Source organism: Exophiala dermatitidis, assembly GCF_000230625.1.
Source record: "Exophiala dermatitidis NIH/UT8656 unplaced genomic scaffold supercont1.3, whole genome shotgun sequence".
Classification (NCBI taxonomy): Eukaryota; Fungi; Ascomycota; class Eurotiomycetes; order Chaetothyriales; family Herpotrichiellaceae; genus Exophiala; species Exophiala dermatitidis.
Window position 1 is genome coordinate 1,163,055 of NW_008751648.1, and position 18,199 is coordinate 1,181,253.

The 18,199-nt window shown below is 52.7% G+C and overlaps 7 protein-coding genes across 7 annotated transcripts; 2 read left to right on the plus strand and 5 right to left on the minus strand.

The window, feature by feature from the left end:
- Positions 1-440: 440 nt before the first annotated feature.
- HMPREF1120_03421 (protein phosphatase) lies at positions 441-1,781 on the minus strand (the record flags this gene model as incomplete). Its single annotated transcript, XM_009157491.1, has 1 exon — positions 441-1,781. The coding sequence occupies one exon, from the start codon at positions 1,779-1,781 to the stop codon at positions 441-443; it is 1,341 nt and encodes a 446-aa protein (XP_009155739.1).
- A 520-nt stretch (positions 1,782-2,301) lies between these two features.
- Positions 2,302-4,472, minus strand: HMPREF1120_03422 (uncharacterized protein). The gene is made up of 3 exons (XM_009157492.1): positions 3,254-4,472; positions 2,908-3,195; positions 2,302-2,855 (listed from the first exon to the last, which is right to left on the minus strand). The coding sequence occupies exons 1-3, from the start codon at positions 3,399-3,401 to the stop codon at positions 2,734-2,736; spliced, it is 558 nt and encodes a 185-aa protein (XP_009155740.1). The 5' UTR covers positions 3,402-4,472; the 3' UTR covers positions 2,302-2,733.
- On the plus strand, positions 4,274-8,840 carry HMPREF1120_03423 (fanconi anemia group M protein). The gene has a single exon (XM_009157493.1). It carries the CDS (start codon positions 4,731-4,733, stop codon positions 8,160-8,162), a length of 3,432 nt encoding a protein of 1,143 aa, XP_009155741.1. The 5' UTR covers positions 4,274-4,730; the 3' UTR covers positions 8,163-8,840.
- On the minus strand, positions 8,574-10,480 carry HMPREF1120_03424 (uncharacterized protein). Its single transcript, XM_009157494.1, has 2 exons — positions 10,102-10,480; positions 8,574-10,039 (listed from the first exon to the last, which is right to left on the minus strand). Exons 1-2 carry the CDS (start codon positions 10,115-10,117, stop codon positions 8,907-8,909), a joined length of 1,149 nt encoding a protein of 382 aa, XP_009155742.1. The 5' UTR covers positions 10,118-10,480; the 3' UTR covers positions 8,574-8,906.
- Positions 10,481-10,637: 157 nt separating this feature from the next.
- On the minus strand, positions 10,638-11,750 carry HMPREF1120_03425 (uncharacterized protein). Its single transcript, XM_009157495.1, has 2 exons — positions 11,294-11,750; positions 10,638-11,238 (listed from the first exon to the last, which is right to left on the minus strand). Exons 1-2 carry the CDS (start codon positions 11,331-11,333, stop codon positions 10,742-10,744), a joined length of 537 nt encoding a protein of 178 aa, XP_009155743.1. The 5' UTR covers positions 11,334-11,750; the 3' UTR covers positions 10,638-10,741.
- HMPREF1120_03426 (MFS transporter, DHA1 family, multidrug resistance protein) lies at positions 11,562-13,918 on the plus strand. Its single transcript, XM_009157496.1, has one exon. The coding sequence runs from the start codon at positions 12,119-12,121 to the stop codon at positions 13,826-13,828; it is 1,710 nt and encodes a 569-aa protein (XP_009155744.1). The 5' UTR covers positions 11,562-12,118; the 3' UTR covers positions 13,829-13,918.
- Positions 13,919-14,486: 568 nt separating this feature from the next.
- HMPREF1120_03427 (transcription initiation factor TFIID subunit D4) lies at positions 14,487-18,001 on the minus strand (the record flags this gene model as incomplete). The annotated part of the gene is made up of 2 exons (XM_009157497.1): positions 14,487-17,315; positions 17,492-18,001. The coding sequence occupies 2 exons, from the start codon at positions 17,999-18,001 to the stop codon at positions 15,087-15,089; spliced, it is 2,739 nt and encodes a 912-aa protein (XP_009155745.1). The 3' UTR covers positions 14,487-15,086.
- Between the last annotated feature and the right edge of the window lie 198 nt (positions 18,002-18,199).

Sequence of the window (18,199 nt, forward strand, 5' to 3'; positions counted from 1 at the left end):
GAACACCCAATAACATGGATTATGATACACCCGGTTTTGGAAATTCTGTGACTTCGAAGTGAACAAAGAGTGACACGGACCATGCTCACATTCCATATCCTGCCCTGCAGCAACCGGCACCAGGACACGACTCGAAACCCAACCGTAAGTGACACTGAGGTGAAGAACACCCTTGTCAAGTTCAAGGTGGTCCGTCTGCTCCCGGCACTCTATCCCTGGTGACGTCCTGATCTGAACATCCTTCAATCCGGATCCAGGTCAGCAAGCACAGTATTCCTCTCTAGGTATGCAAGGGGGTGAGTCGATAACTCGACAACTGCCATTTCCAAAAACTCTTATTAGCCAAACATATGTCCACTGACTATGACCCAAGGCTCCAGAGCAGCCTGCTATGCATTCTGCAAAAACAATAAAAATGGTGACACTCCCCAAAGGAACGTCTATTTCGCATCTTGACCTAGCGGCGGTCCGGTCATGCCGTTTTTAAGAACATCGTCCACGTCGACATGCATCGGTGGCCGTTTGCGATGATCCTTGCAATTGACCTGGACGACTCTTTGCCTCCCCGAGTCGTCCACCACTAATGCAGTGAGTTTGCCTCCTGCGGCACAGCCCGTGTCCAGTCCCTTGGAGTACTTTCGCATCCGCAAGCCCATTTTGGCGTCGTGGCCGTAGATGACAGTCATTTGCGTTTCATCCGACTGTGGCTTGCTGCCATTCTTGAGTCGAGCAAGTCGTTGCTGTGTAGGCAATAACTGTTGGTATTTATTCCACAACTTATACCATGGCACGCTTCCCTCGCGCTCGTGCTTCTTGGACGGCACATGGGTAGAGAGGTCGACGATGCGCATGTTCATTACCGACGCTGGGTCTTGGTTTTCCAAAGGCAGACCCGGTACGAGCCCGGCGTGTACGACCACAGCGTCACCAGGAAATGCCTTTAGCCGTCCGACGCGAAGGATGACAGGACAAGACTTGAGCCAGGCAAGTTGGTCGGCAGTCAGCGTTTGTGCCAACTTTAGTTCCGCATCATGGGCCTTTGAACTCGTCCCCTGCGGCTGATCAGGATCCTTTGGAGACTTTCCCTTTGACGTCAACGAAGTGGACTGCACCTCATCAGCCACCAAAAGAAGACGATCTTCGTGGTTTCCCCGGACGCAAGAAGCGTTGTATCTTCGCAAGAGATCAATGACACCAGGCGTGTCCGGACCTTTGTTGACAATGTCCCCTGTGGCAATCAGGTGGTCTGTCGTCGGATTAAACTTGATTTTTTGTAATAGTTCCTCCAACTCTTCCCGGCAACCGTGGATGTCTCCGATGAACACCAGTCTCTTCTTCTTGGAGAGCTCTCCTTTCTCATTGAGCGATCCGGGTACGAGACTGGGATCGAGATCTTGCAAATGGACCATATCGGTGAACTGAGGTCGGGCATTGGCCCCAAACACACCCCCGGCGGCGGGATGTGCAGCCGCGTTGAGTGCTGACCATGCTGCTTTCTCTTCCTTTAGGAACGGTACAAGGATCTTTTTCCATAAAAAAACCGAAGCTATCGTCATGACCAGCAGCGCCACAATCATTCTTCGAAACTTGGGAGCCCTGATGACGGCAATCGCTCTGTCGACAAAGACCTCGAGGCGTTCTAAGTACTTATCGCCAGCAAAACCTGGGACGGGCGACGGATCGTACATCGGAGCCTTGCGCCATTCATTCGTGCAATATTCAACCAAAGGCTTGCGATGCCGTTGGCTGGAGCGGAAGCTGGGTAGCTGTATGTCCGGCATCTTGATCCAAGTCTTGTCTCAATCTCCTTCTCCTTCGACGCCTCCTCTTTACCACATTAATGGGTCGCCTCCTTCCCTTCCAATCTGTTGCCGACTTCTCGAGACGCGCTCGTGGTGTTTATAGATGTTCGGTCGCTGAACAGGCCTGGAATTTCGCGCCGAGTGGGATGGACTCGCACGCGAAGCAGATGTATGTCCTGGTGACCCGTTCCAGGTATGATGGTTATACAATGTTCTTAAGGCGTCCGTAAGTCTTCAGGGAATATGCATCGCATACCCGGGATTTCCGGTTGTGTCGAAGTGAGAACGTATATTAGGAATCAGGGACGGCAGAGTGCACTCGGGGATGAGAGAGGTCAAAGGGCAGCCAAGGTAAACATGTAAGCATGAAGCATAAGCCAAGAGACCTCGAGGCAGTGAAGCGATACCACTGCGCAGGTCGAACACTCGGCGTTCGAGTTGTTTGATGCAACGCTTCCCCGAGGCCCGCAACAGGCGCCCCGATGATTTCATCTGCGGAGGATTTTATTATTATTCATTTATTATATTTATGCATTTTATTAATATTTCTGCCGCAGATCCGAACACGGTGTGTTTACCATATCGCCCCAGTTAACAACTCGAAGGACATGACTTGCATATGAAGGTATAATTACTTTTGTATAGAGAACTTGAAGCAGGCAAAACAGGTGCTATGGACATTCATACCCTCTTACATCTCAACTTCATGCAATCAGGCGCAGAATACATGGACGAGGATGGTGGATCGACCACCAAAACCACCCCGACACAATAGTGTCCTTCAATTGCAAGAAATTGCTTTTTGAGAAGCCACCATTCAAGTTTAACCTGGATCAAGATGTGGCGAGGAATGTGCCCCATTCATTATATGATGTATCTTCCAACGTCTTAACCCGTCCCCGTCTTTTCCGAACATGCAAACTGCTTCGATTTACAGAGCAAGGCCGGCAATGACCAAGCCCAAGAATCCAAGGCCGACCTTACCAACATGGAGGGCGTCCGCGCCATTTCCAGAAGAGCCAGTCGCCGAAGCAGAAGCAGATGCGCCAGTCGCTGCTGTCTGGTTAGCCGCCGCAACAAAGCACATTCCCGGTATTGAACTCACCTGACGCCGAAGATCCCTTCGAGCCACCCGTGGTAGTGGCGTCAGTTGATCCGAAGGTTGCAGTTGCCGAACTACTGCTTCCGGTGGCAGTTGGGCCAGCAGTGCCGGTGGACAAGAAGTAGGAGCTGACGCAGGAGGCCTGGCAACTGGCGTATTGCTCAGTCTCAGATTGGGTGCCGTTGCCTTGCGGGCATTTGGCGGCACATTCAGTGGTCCGGTTGGCCTGGGCGTCATTCGGACATGGCACGTTGACGCAGGCCGCTTGACAGCAGATATCAGCGGCGTTGCCTGGCTCACGTAAGTCTCTGTCTCGATTGCTCATACGTCTCTTAGGAAACCTTCTCACATTTCTGCAGGCATTTCGCCTGTGCGGTGAGCGTTGGGGAGGAAGAAGCAGAAGCAACACCAGTGCTGCTGCTGTTGGTATAAGTCGCGTCTTGTGCGGCGACCAGGGCAACGAGGCCGAAGGAGGCAAGAGCAGCGAAGAAACGCATTCTGACGTAAAATCACAGGTTCACGGTTGTAAGGACGTGGACTTCGACAGAAAAAGCGAGAGTTGTGCCGGCAGGGGCAGAAAAGATTGGGTAATGCTGGTTACGAAGCGAATGTGAACAGGTCACGTTGACCGTAAGAACGAATGTGGTGGTGTACGTTGTACAGTTGTAAAAAACACTTGCCAGAAGGATGAGACCCAGAATATCAGATGCTGAACATAGGAGAGATAAATATATGCACTGTAATTAATCAGGCGCCGATGGACTGTTTTCGGCTCTCGGCCGGATGCAACGTCTTGCACACCATTGGAACGTCGTCCCCCGGATTGCATATTCAACAAGGGCTTGTGTTTCGGGTGGCTTACAGGAAGTGATCCTGTTGGATTGTGGCCGGGGTCTAGCCAGTGGAATCTTCCAAACCAGCTGAGGCGACATGGCATGGTCAACAGAAATTGCTGGAAGTGAGGTTGAAAAGCCCCGGTCGCGTGTTAGTTTCTTTTAGTCGAAATTCGAAGGGCAACACCGCCGTTGACGCTGATTCGACATGACCCGATCTGCTGAGACATCGATGGAGCCTTCCAAGGCTCGCGCCGCAGTCCGTCTCCAAATTGTTTGTGGCGGGGACCCATGTCTCGATTCTCGGCCAGAGGCTGTGTCTGTCAAAACTTTTCCTATGCCATCTCACCATGCATGCTTTTCGCCTGAATCGTCGAGCGAGTCGACTTCTGCAGGCATGATCATGGCCATGAGAGCAGGCCTTTTTCTGCACTGGTCCAGGAAGGCCGTATGGCGGTTGAGATAGATTGGTAGATCGTAGAGCGGCTGGTCGGCCGGTGATTACCTCGCCTATCCATGTCTTTTACGAGGCTGCAGTCCCAGAAAAACCCTCGTTCATAGAGCTCTGGGCACGCATTTCCAGGACCCAAGGACGAAGCGCTCGAATCGTATTGGCCTGGTCTACATTGTATGTTGTGTACAACATTGTATGTCAAGCTGATGGGGAGACTGTCATGTTGTAGAGACGATCAGTCAGTTCTGGGGCGCCCCAGGGAGCTATATTTAGCAGTGAACAGAGCGATGGGGCGAAGGAGGAAAAAGAACAGCCTGACTCGTGTCACACAAACGCTGCCGCTGACGCGTTGCAAAGCACAAATTAATTGAAGCAGACAGTCACATGATCTCGCGTCTGGGCGCGTTCCAACGCGTCAGCACGTGCAGCGCGTTTCGCGCCTCTCGCAGGCGCCAGATTCAACGTCAAGATGTCTCCATGGTACGGGCCATTGGCTATAGACATCGACAACGAAACGCCCCCCCACCTAGGTATTTGAAATGGACTTCATCGATGATGAAGCTGATGCCAGCTCTTCCGACCACGTTCTTGTCCCCAGTTCGCAGACCGATGACAATCCACGGTCCGGCAAGCGGCGGCGCCTGAAAGGCCGACGGCCCAGTTCCTCAGACGAGGAAGATTATGACTTGCCTCCTAATCCATCCGCTGAGGATGTTGACGTTGAAGCCGAGGAAGGGGAAAGGTCGAACAAAAAGTCAAAATACGAAGATCGCATCCATGTACCTTTATGTGCTGACCGCCCTGTGGACACCTTCGTGACTCAGTTAACTCAGCAATGGTCCAGTCCTTCAAGGATCAGAGGTCCGCGCTGGGTGAAACCTCGTCAAGGGATCAATGCAACGCCATCAAAGCCGAAAGCCCATGATAAAGCCCCGATTCAACCGGTAACAACATCCTTTCTGGACGAGGATTTCGACAATGGTGAGGATGACGACGACATTGCATTACTTGAGGCCATCGAGGCAGCGGAGAACGCTCCACAGGACACCGAACAGGGTGGAACCATTGTTAACCCTTCTCGCAGTGCAGGAGGTCGTGTCCCACGTGCTCCTATACAACGAGCCTCGTCTTTTCGCCAGACCACGTTACATGGCATTCATACCACTCAACAGGAGCCGTCCAGAACACAATCCCAGAGCGCAAATAGGGTGCATAACTGGCCCCTAGCTAACAAAAACGAGCCTCCTACTCATCATCAAATCAGTCGAAGTGCCATGCGCACCTGGGTGTACCCGACCAACCTTGGCAAAATCCGGGATTATCAGTACAATATTGTCCACAAGGGACTTTTCCACAATCTTCTCGTGGCCCTGCCTACGGGCCTGGGGAAGACGTTCATCGCCGCCACGATCATGTTGAACTGGTTTAGGTGGACCGAAAACGCGCAGATGGTTTTTGTCGCCCCGACCAAACCGCTCGTGTCTCAACAAGTTGACGCGTGTTTCCACATTGCGGGTATTCCACGATCACAGACCACGATGCTAACAGGTGAAGTTCCACCGGCGATCCGAGCAGAGGAATGGCAAGAGAAGCGAGTGTTCTTCATGACGCCCCAGACCTTGATCAATGACTTGAAGAACGGCATGTGTGACCCGAAGAAAATTGTCCTCATCGTGGTGGACGAGGCACACAAAGCGACGGGAAATTATGCCTACGTCGAAGTCGTCAAGTTCTTGAGAAGATTCAATCAGAGTTTCCGTGTGTTGGCGTTGACAGCAACCCCAGGGGCCACGGTAGAGGCAGTACAAGAAGTGATCAACGGTCTTGGAATCGCTAGAGTCGAGATCAGGACAGAAGATTCATTGGACATTCGCGAATTCGTGCACTCTCGAGACATTGAAACGGAAATCTTCGAGAATTCGGATGAGATAGCAATGTCTCTTGAGCTGTTTTGCGCAGCCGTTCGACCTCTAATGGGAGAACTGAACTCTCAAAACGCTTACTGGGGCAAGGATCCTAGTATGATCACACTCTATGGTCTCAAGAAAGCCAGCGACCAATGGAGACTTTCGGAGGCCGGCCGACGGGCACCGGCCGGTCTCAAATGGAAGATGCAAGGGATCTTTGCCGTCCTTATGAGCTTGGCCCATAACCTCGAGCTCCTGAAATACCACGGCATCGGACCTTTTTACCACAAGATGAAGGCCTTCGCCGACGAAGCTGCCGGAGGAAAAGGGAAGTACGCCAAACAAGTAGCGAACAACGAGAACTTTCAGAAGCTGATGAACCGGTTGAGGATATGGGTCAATGATCCGGAATTTGTTGGGCATCCTAAGCTGGCCTACCTGAAGACTGTGGTCCTGAACCATTTTATGGATGCCGGAGAAGGACAACAAGGCAGCGGCAACGTCACACAACGACCAAGCACCAGGATCATGGTGTTTGCACATTATCGGGACAGTGCCGAGGAGATTGTGCGAGTGCTTAACAGACACGGACCGTTGATCCGAGCGCGCGTTTTCGTCGGGCAATCAGGCACAAAGGGGTCGGAGGGAATGGATCAAAAGACCCAAATGGACGTGATCCAAAAGTTCAAAGCGGGCACATACAACACGATCGTCGCTACTTCGATCGGCGAGGAAGGCTTAGACATAGGCGAGGTCGATCTCATCGTTTGCTATGACTGCTCCAAGTCACCAATTCGGATGTTGCAGCGCATGGGGCGGACGGGCCGGAAAAGGGCCGGAAAGATCGTGCTGCTGCTGATGAAAGGAAAGGAGGAATCAGACTACTATCAAGCAAAAGACAATTACCAGAAGATGCAGGCCAAGATCGAAAGCGGCAAAGAGTTTGATTTTCGGGAGGAGGAATCGCCCAGGATTGTTCCAAAGGACATTAATCCCGTGGTGGATAAACGGGTGGTTGAAATCCCAATTGAGAACACCCAGAATGCGCCTCTCGAGCCGACGCGGCGGAGGGCCAAAAATCTCAAGAAGCCCGCGAAGAAGTTCCATATGCCTGACGGCGTTGAGACCGGGTTTTCCTTCCTGGGAAAGAATGGCAGCAAAAAGAAAAAGGAAGAGACCGCCAAGAAGAAAACGGACCTGGAAATTGCGGCACTTCCACCTCTTGAGGAAGTCTCGTTGACAGCAGAGGAAGAGGACACCCTGGACCAGAGATACGTTCGACTCGCTGGCATAGAAGACGAATACATCGAATATGTCAGATTCGGAGCGTTCCCAGAGCAGCAACGGCGACTGGGCAGGACCAATGCAGTCCAACATTCCCGAGCCACAGAGTCTCTCGTTAGGGCTCTAAAGGCTATGCGCAAACCTGATGCTGAATGGGAGCGTCCACGGGATTACGTCGAAGTCGGAGAGCCCCAGGACTTCAGCCCGGACAAAACAGCCAAGAAGAAGCGTAAAGCTCAAACGTCAGAGAAAAAGCGAAGCAAGTGCTGTCTACCGTCTAGTAGAACAAATACCACAGTAACAACCAGAACAGGACAAAATGTCTCATCATCGACTACTAAGAAGTCTCGTCCTCGTCCGCGTCCTCACGGATCAACAACAGAGATAGACCTCCTCATCCGGTCGTCAAGCAAGGCCGGCGGCTCTTCGCCCAACCAGTACGACGGCAACGACAGCTTCATCGACGACGACAGTGACAACGTCGACAAGGATGACGATGATGACGAAGATCCATCCCCATCTCTCCAGTCTCTTCCCGACCCATTTTTGGCATCACCGATTCGTCGAAAGAACCAGATTCTCCTGTCTCAGCAAAGTATTGACTATGATGGGATGAGCCAAGAATTCCCCGAACTGGAAGCCATTCTTGGTCCTGGCATTGGCACAAAGTCCAAGCCTACCGTGCTGAGTGCATCTCCGGATATGTTACCACGCCCACCGCCTCGGATCAATAATACCCGAAATCGGAGGGTCGTGGACAGCGACGACGATGACGAGTAACGACTTACACGGACGATAGTATTACTGGATGAGTTTGAAGGGCATAGTAACCGCCCCAAAGGAGTCTGGATCACGAGTTTCAATGGGAAAGTAACATCTCTCGGCCTCGCACAGCCAAAATGGGGAAAGAACCGAACGCCAGGGGTTCGACAGGTGATAGCGTCGAGGATATTGGAAGTGCCAGTTGATCCGATCCTTCTATTTCTCGGTTTCTTCTTTGCAGTGTTCTTTATTTTCACTCTCTCAAGCGAGATGTCTGGAAAGCGCATGAGTAAGCCGGGTAGACAAGGCGAGGCAGTCCCACTGGCACCTCAAGTGCCTATGTCGACCGGTTGATTGGTACCGACAAGGACGACGACGACGATGACGATGACGATGATCCAGGAATACCTAATAATGAATTCCTCATCATTACCTTATGCAGTGATTTGATTACTTGTACTCCATTACGCCTGGGGCCTTGTGTAGGCGAAAGATCCTCAGAAGGAACCCGAGGTCTAGACCTGAAACGGGAAGTACAGTAATAGTCCGGAGCGACCATTCCCAAGCAGTGCCCTGGTGTCTCCAGTGCCTTGGTGTCTCGTATGCTACATAACTGCAACAGACAATCCGGTAGAAGCCATGGTATGATGATTACCAGGCGAACAAGAACAATCAGAATAGCATGGCCAAAAAAAGATACAAAGATTCAAAATTTCTCTCATTCAGATTCAGATTCGCATAACTCTCGTGGAATGACCCTCACTACGGACCCTTCCATATCCCAGGTATAGGCACCGGCACAGATCGTAACGACTGCGCCAGCCAGTCCTGGACATATCCCAAAGCCTGGGCGGCATCATGCCACCGGCGTCTGGCCCAGTGTTCGACCTTGCGGTCCTTGTACCCCTTCCACCTCGCCCACAGGATAACAAGCAGGATTAGTCCCGCATCCATGAGGAGCTGGCGGACCAAGACCCAAGCCAGCCATCTCACCCATGTAGATACCCTATAAAACAGCCGTCTTCGCCTGGACGTCAACGACGGCGAAAATGAAGATGACGAAAGAAGATGGTTAGCCGACAACTGTTCGCGCAGGGCAGCGATCTCGGTCGACAGCTGCCGTAAATGCGAGTCGATCTGATGTCTCCATTCAACTTCAGTCATCGCTGACGGCCGAGGCTGAGGCTGAGGCGTAGGATTAATCACGACCCCCGTTTCCGGATCGACCTCCACCTCTTCACCTTCGACGATGCCATCGCTGTCTCGTTGCGAAACGGGCGACAGGACCCGTAACCGATTTGGATCACCAGAGTTCGAATTCAGCCTGCTTAACCCGCCTCCGCCGCCGGCACTGCTTGGGTTCAGATGAGCATGACCCGGCGGTATACTACCACTTCCAAAACTCTGTGTCTGTTTCAATCCAGCCCGCTCGAGGCGGCGTGTAGGTGAATCTGCATCCTCGTCCTCCGAGCTCCCGCTCTGACTGCGGATCTGGTTCCAAACGAACTCAAGTTCGGCCACCAGTTCCCGGGCCTCCTGTGTCCCGCTGGCGTATTCCTTCATCGTTTCAATCAAGGTGCTGATATACTTCCGTTTAGCCTCTGTGCGCGACATGCCCGCGCAACTGTGCCATGCGTCCCATTTCTCAATCTCGGCTTCTGCTTCTCGTATCCTTAGGTCTCGCGAGGCGTAGCGGTGGACATTGTTCGATTTGGCGTTGTTCGGGTCCGGTGATACCGAGGGAACAGTGGGCCGCGGTAGTATAGATTCGACATCTCCTTCCATAGATTGTTTGTAGAGGCCATAGAGACGGAGTCGAGCTGATGGTGGCGGTCTGGATGACCCGGTACGCGGTAGACGACGCACGGTGGCTAGGGCGTGGACGAACACGCGATCTGGTTATTGAGCCCGGTTAGATAGGACAACAAGACTGATTCAAAGCGTCGGCTGAGCATACCAACAGAGTCAGACATGGTCACCGCCGCGCCGAGCCTCAGGTCGAGTTGTTCTTAGTCGCCACAGCTGCTCTGCCTCCTCAGACGGCGGACCAAGGCGCGAGCAAAGGTGGCATGGACTGGATTGTGCCGAAAGTGATGATGCGGAGAATCGGCTACTATCGAACTTCCCTGATATTATCTGTTTTCGGTGGATGGCTTTGCGGTCGGGACATTATAACATATTGGTGAGGTGGATAAGGGAATGGGACCCCAAATGTCAAAGGAAGTGGAAAGTTGTGGTGGTCGGGTTGCTGTTGGATTGAGTTTCTAGTGTTCGGCGAGACCACTGGCATCGACGTTCTGGCAGACGCTGGCAACTTTGGCCTGCGCATTCCGCGCTCGCACTGGCACTGCAGTCCGGCTCCACGGCCAAAGGGGCCTCGGCCTTGGCACTGATGTTTGCTATGGCGGATCAATGCGCTTGTTCTACCATTACGGCGCATCACCTGCAATAGTCCGCTGGAGCAATTCATGTTTAACATGGAAATCGCAGCAACAGCAATAAAGATTTTGGTATTGGCTACACAGTGTACAAGACAACTGAAGCTCCCGCTGCCTGCTCTGCTGAAACACTTCGGCGGAAAGGACAGTACTGGTGTCTCATACTCCATCCTTGGCTGTCCGCACACCCCTCCCTCCAGTAGTCTCGGAATTGCCGCTGATCTCAGTGCTCTCCTTTGCCAGACCCTTGGGTGTCTCTGGGTTGTGATACGTCTCTTGTCTGGATCTGTTCGAACTGGGTGCTGTCCCTTGATCCGCGTATTTGCTCAGGTCACCATACTTGACCTCCTTCAAAGCACTCTCGTGGGATGCATGCAGGTGCACGCGGGGGACGGCTGACTGCGACAATTGTCCCTTCTGAGCCGCTTCCATGGCCTCCTTCCATCGACTGGCGCAGAGACACCACTTCATTCCATCCTTGACTCCACTCGTTTTCAAATTGTTTCCTTTCGAGTCCGTGAAATCGAGAAATTCTTGTGTGACGGTGGCGGCGACTGAGTGATTGCCTTTATCCTCCGGGCCGGTTCTGCAGTATCCATCCTTATAGAAACCCGTCGGGGGATCCGTAGACAGGATGCTTAGTTGTCCACCAGCAACTGGGAGCAGTTAGACGAGTATCAGGGGATTCGGACTGGACACCTGAGCACCGACCATTCTTGTTTTTCATCATCTCCTTGGTATTTTTGCTCATCTTGCCGGCTTGGCTCGTCGAGCCGAAGAATGAATTAGCTTCTCCGCGACGACGACAAGAAGATGCCAATGGCAGAGGGTGATCTTATTGCGAGGGACCCTGAAGAACACGCAGATCCGAGATAAGATAAGATATCGCCCCCGTGATGCGCAGCATCGGAAACACCTTCCGCCACTCAGCGAATGCTTGATAATTCACACCCTCTCAGCGCTCTTTTCCGCATCGTACCTACAATGTAGTATCTGGGTGATTGTACCAGCCCTCCTGCGGAACATGAGCATTGACATTCGATCGATGAGACCGCCGTCTGGCGCTCTCGCTCACGACCGAACAGCAGGGACAGACTCAACCCGAGCAGCACTTGATATAAATGCCGAGTTAACCTGCTGTGATGGTCGGGTCAAAAATCAACCCCCAACTAGAACCGGTCCGTGTCCCACACTGCCGTCCATCTTCTGAGCCAGTCTGGGGAAACGGAGGCTCTCCGGGGAGTTATGCCAAACTCCGAAGCACGCAAACGCGGGTTTCTCTCCATTTCCTCTCCACCCACAGGGCGTGGCATTTTGTTGGTACAAATCGGCACATCGGCACCATGACGCCAAAATGGGATGGATCGTCCAATTGTAACATTGTACCCGCTGTATACGAGATCTCATACAAAACCCCTTCACATCCAGATTCTGACTCACCCCGATCCTCTATTTACCACATGAGATTGATTGAAAAGGGTTCGGGACAAAAGGTATACCTTCGGGGAGCGGACTTGTCGTCGAGATTTTGTTGCCATGCCGGGCCAGCATGGCTCTCTTTCAGCCGATGAACTGGCTGAACAAAAGATTCTAACTCCTGGACTTGAAGACAAGGACAGCCGATCCAATATTCAAAATGTGCCCATCTCCGACACCCCAACATTCCACGCGCCACGGTTATCAACCGATTCTCAAGAGATCGAATATCGTTACTTAACCTTTCAAAGCGAGCTTCCTCTGACGCCGATTTTTCCACCCGATTTCAAGGGCAAAATACCACCATGCCCGAATCTACGTGACTACGACGACCCGTTCACCTGGTCGTTGACGCGCAAAAGACTCATGACGTACCTTTCGTGTTCGGTCAACATCACGGCAGCCTATTCGGCCGGTTCTTACGCCGCCCCAGCCTATGTACTCACGAAGAAATGGGGCGTGTCGCACGTTGCCTACAACGTCGGCATTAGTCTATTTACGTACGGGTTCGGGTTCGCACCGATGATATTAGCACCCTTCTCCGAGATCAACGGACGACGACCGGTGTTCATTGTGACGGGGTTGTTGTTCGTCATCTGCCAGCTGGGCAGCGCGCTAACCGACTCATACGCGGGCATGTTGTTGGCGCGGTTTTTCGCAGGCGTGGGAGGATCGACGTTCTCGACCATGGTCGGCGGGATTTTGGCGGATGTGTGGACCACCCAGGACCGCAATACTCCCATGGTACTGTTCACCGGAGCGACGATGCTAGGAACCGGGTTGGGACCAGTATGCAGCGGTTTCGTGGCACAGCGGCTTGACTGGCGATGGGTTTTCTGGATTCAAGTTATTACCAGCGGGACTTTGGTGTCACTGGTTACGATATTCTTCAAAGAGACGCGCGGCTCGATTATTCTGAGCCGCAAAGCCAAGGTGCTTAACAAATGGTACGAAAAGCTCGAAGATGCCGGCGCTCTCGGGATGCTTGACGACAGCGACAGCAACCAAGAAAAACAGCATTCCCGACCGGTGCGTATTCGATGGAAGGTGAAGACCGACGAGGACCGATCTTCTCTGGGCCGCATGATCGCCGTCTCGCTGTACCGGCCATTCCACATGCTGTTTACAGAACCCGTGGTCTTCTGGTTCAGTCTGTGGGTAGCCTTTTCATGGGCAGTGCTGTATTTGACGTTTGGAGCGGTTCCTTTGGTCTTTGAGACCAACCACGGCTTCACGCTCGAGCAGTCCGGTGCTGTGTTTACTGCCATCTGCGTCGGCGGCATCCTGTCCACTTTCTTGAGCATATATCAGGAGAAATGGGCGCTGCGGTACTACCCTACAAAGGTCAATGGGAGCCCCGAGGGCAGGTTGCTCTTCACATGCGTCGAATCGGCTTTCATGCCCATTGGCATGTTCTGGTTCGGCTGGTCGTGCTACTCGTCCGTCCATTGGATTGTGCCCACCATCGCCCTCGGCGTCGCCACTATGGGCATCTTCAGCATCTACCTCGCCACTTTCAATTACACTGCGGACGTCTACCATGTCTATGCAAGCTCGGCCCTTGCTGCTTCTGGACTTTGTCGGAATCTCATGGGCGGATCGTTCCCTCTGATCACTGTCCAGATGTTCAATGGTATGGGATTTCACGCCGCTAGTAGTTTGCTGGGTGGTATTGGTGCGGCTTTGACGCTGGTGCCCTGGGTGTTGGCTCTGTTTGGGCCCAAAATTCGGGCGAGGAGTAAGATTGCTAGTGCTTTTACTGCTCCGTGAATGGATAGAATTGGTGCAGGTTTCTAGTGCCTAGACATGTATACATGTAAATAATATATAAGGTAAATAATTGTACTCTTGTATCCTGTATTCTGTTGTCGTCATGTCGGATGTGTTGCTGTGTAAGGTATGGACCTTACGTTCCAGGGTACTGGCAGCCTGCCGTTGGCATACGAATGTTATCATCGCATACCTATTGTACGAGCCTTGCATTAGATGTCATAGAAGCATGGTCTTCTGCCACTCTTTGGATATAAATACTAGTAACGGTCAATTGAGAGTTATGCCTCGTATGCCTCCTGTGTGTTCCTCCAGATCTACTGTACCGTCTGTATGCCTACATGAATGGGCCATTTGTTGGCGGTGCAAGTTTCTGGGAAACGGTCACTCTCCATTTCACGTCGGGCATGTGGCATTCGCACTTTCGTCACCGCAGTGGTAAAGGATGTCCTCTCGAGCACACTGCACTCCACAGGAATTCTCGGTCGCTTTGGTACTGCCAGTAGACAGGCGATTAGGCGTTCGCGGTTTCAAGTTCGGCGAGGATGGCTTGGGCTGACCGCAATCTTTGACTTACATTCCAATGGGGGATAACTAGGTACTGTAGTTGCGAATCTTCTGCTACACTACGAGTTGTTCACGAGATAGAACACCGCATGTGGAAATGTATCATTTATCGTCGCATTTTTCATCGCATTGCTCAATTCTATCCTGATTTTGATCATACACACTTGCACTGCACCGCAGAACTGCACATTCTCCTGAAAACCTGGTAACGTTCAACTTGTGTGTGTGGGCCGAGGTGGTTGTGCGCCATAGTAGCCATATTAACAACCATTCAACCCAAAGTTGGTAGAGAAAATCACAAAACAAAAACAAAAACAGTGTGCAGTGCAAGTCAAGCTCAAGCCCAAGCAAGCTCACTGCTCAACTGATCACTTCAAGAAGTTGGGTTGGGATGACCAAACCAGAACAACTGAATGTCCAGTGTGAGAGTGTCTCTTCAATCGGGCACAACAGCAACGCCAAATCCATAACACCTTTTCCGTTTCCGAGAAAACCCAAACCAAACTCCGTTCCACTCGATGCCATTCAATCGTGCTTCGTTCGAAACAAACCGGACCAATCCACACCTTTGACTCCAGGCTTCGCTTCGAAAAGGACATGTGTACAAGAGTTGAAATGTCAGTGTTGTGTTCACGACTGACATTCGGGGTGCTCGTTCCACCCCGCTTGGTTCGCTCGCTCGCTCACTCAACTAGTTATTGAACTTGGCCTGCTCAGGCAGGTAGCAGCCGGCAGCCAGGATGAGGTTCATGTTGGTAAACTTGGTCAAGTAGACGGGCGAGTTCTTGGTGAGAAAGGCTGAGATTTGGTCGTTGCTGACGCCGGCTTCTTTGCCGCGCTTCTTGTGGCCTGCACTAGCACCACTAGCACCAGCTGCAGCACCAGGACCGGCTGCACCGGCAGCAGAACCGCCAGCAGCAGTGGTAGATGGGCCTGCTGTAGCGCTGCCGCCAGTTGATCCGGACGTCGCAGGAGGCGCAGAGGTGGTCGAGGCATTAGCGGTAGTGCCGTCGCCGTCCTTGGAACCAGTGGCGCCATCTGCTGCTTTGCCTGTGGAAGAAGGTCCAGCAGTAGCTGTGGCAGTGGGATTGGTGGCCGTAGCAGTAGTGGTAGCAGGAGTACCTTCTTTGGCAGGTCCAGTTACGTCCCAAGCGCGAACGGTACAATCATGACTACCAGAGACCAAGACAGTCGACTCGACGTTCCAAGTCAAGGAATAGATGCCAACTTTGCCGTGGCCGCGGAACTTCTTGAGCAGACGGCCTGGAGCCAAGTCCCAAATGAGAATGACGCCGGTTTCATCGGCAGACGCCAAAAGCTTGCCGTCACGACTGCATGCCATCGCGGTGATCATACCAGTATGGCCGGTAAACATGCGAACCGCGTTGCCGTTGGTTACGGCCCACATGCGAACCGTCTTGTCGCTGGAGGCGGTGAAGACGTAGCTGGAGTTCGGATGCCAAGCGACACAGTCGATGCCGTCGTCGTGGCCGGCCAGAAGGCGCACTTGGCGGATCTTGTCTGTCATCCAGATACGTGCTGTCTTGTCCGCACCAGAGCTGAGAAAGTAGTGTCCGAATGGTCCCCATTTGACGTCCCAGACCGGTCCGACGTGACCCTTGTAAATGACGACGGGAGCGAAGGTGAGCAAGCTCCATAGACGGACGGTGCCGTCGGCGGACGATGACAGAAGCCATCTCGCGGTCGGATCAATTCCCTTGGGGTCTGGGCGGAACGATGCTGGGCAGAAAGACACGCTGAAGACGGGACCGGAGTGACCAATCAAGCGGCGCGAATTCTGTTTCTTGCCGTCGACTTCTGGTCCAAGAGGCGAGCCGTCCAAGGTCCAGACGCGGATGATGGATGCGTAGTATCCCGCGGCAATCAGGTTCGAGTCACCGGAGATGTCAAAGCAGTTGATTCCGTCGTGGGTGTTGTGGAACGTGTACATGACCACATTGAGTTGAGGGCCCACGCCGCCAGTACGAGAATCTATCTTCAGGCGGTCGCGCACCTCGCGGATTCTCTGCACTTCAATGGCAACGTCGTAGACGGTGGATGGTGGAAACGGAATTTCGGATCGGCTGGGTCCTTCGTCTTCGTCTTCCTGCTTGATGTTGAATCTCTCGTGCGTCTGAACCAGAGTTTCTCGACCTTCCTTGGGTGTCGTCACCAAGTCCAGGTCCATCAAGTCCCCACGCACGTCTTCTTCCAGATCCTTCTCCATCGGTAGTTTGCCGAGTTTGAGTGTCGCCAGGTTGTTGCCGACGGTAGGGTCAGTGGAAGAAATGGCATTGCCAGGACGATGACCTGGGATGCCTTCGTCTTCGGCAGGCATGTCTTGCCCTTGTCTGGCTCGATCGATAACGGCTGCAAAACTATACCGATCATCCGCGGCGCGATCAACCGTACGAACGTCAATATATTCTTCGACAATTGAGGCCAAGAGTTTGAAACCCGTATCTGGGAGACTCTCGAGGAATGTCATGAAGGTGGTGAACGCTGCGAGCGTGATATTGACCCGGTACTTATTGTCGCGATACAATTTGGCAACTTTGTCATCTCCATGTTCCGGTAGAGTGATGTATTGGAGGCTTCTAAGCTCCGGTTCGTGTTCTCCCTTGAAATCGTCTTGGTACTTAACAAAGAGTCGATTTGCTTCTTTCGGATAGAACTTCTTCACCAAGTCAAGATACGCGTAGACGAAAATGGGCCAGAGCAGTCTCTTGACTTCCGCTTTGTAGATATCCAGCGTGTCATCAGTCCAAGCGACCAGGCGTGAAAAGAACTCGAAATAACGAGGAGGACCGGGAGGGGTGGGTTTGATGTCTGCGTCTTTCGGAATTTCTTGGTTCGCAGATTCGGCTCGGAGGGTGGCCTCGGTACGGTGGTAGCCCTTCTTCGCCAGATAGTCAATAACCTATTTCAACAGTTAGCTCAATATTCATTTATTTCAAAGCGCTTGCAGAAGAAAAAACATGCTTCAGGATTAGACTTGAAATGTGACTCGGGATCTGGGTATTTGGAGAGCCACTCCTGATGCCGGTTTTCCTTTGGGAGATCTTCCACGTATGCATAGGGATGATATGGATTGACCGGCGCAGGCGTGGGAGCCCGAGGTGGTGGCGGAGCCCGTGCGGGAGATGGGGATGAGGCACGACTAGATACAGGACCAAGATGAGGAAGCACAACGCCGGCACGTGTATGAACAGAAGGCGGTTGCACCCCAAAGTCGGTCGCTGAATAGTTGACGAAGATGTTACCAGCTCCTGGCTGATGAAAGGCCGGGAGGGATTTCAGTGCTTCCGCATGGGGCGCGGTAGCCACAGGAGGTTCTCCAGCAGCCATAGGAGTTCCTCCAGCAGCCATGGGAGTTCCTGCAGCAGCTACAGGAGTTGCTCCAGCAGCCACAGGAGTTGATGGTCTGGACAAAGAATTCCGTGGTCTTCCAACAGGGTTTGGGGATTTGCCACTAGGAGATGTGGGAACAAGCGTGCGCAGAGGCGTTCTGCCCGGGGAGTTTGGCTGCAGGCGTCTCGGGGTGGACTGCTTTCCTCCAGAGCCCGGGGGTCCATTGCCCTCATCTGGAGGCTGCTCGGAAGCCATGGTGGATGTGCAAGCAAGGAAATCGAGGGCAAGTCCTCAAGAAGGAAGTTCTTTGTTTGGACAAGAGATGAGAGACTTGTGAGAGGGAGGCCAGGGATGTTGGTTGAGAACATGGCAATGCTCCGTTACGTGGGCTAGCAACAGACAGCCAAGAGTTGAGGGTGCTCGCCAGAAGTGGTTAAAACGAAATGGTGCGAG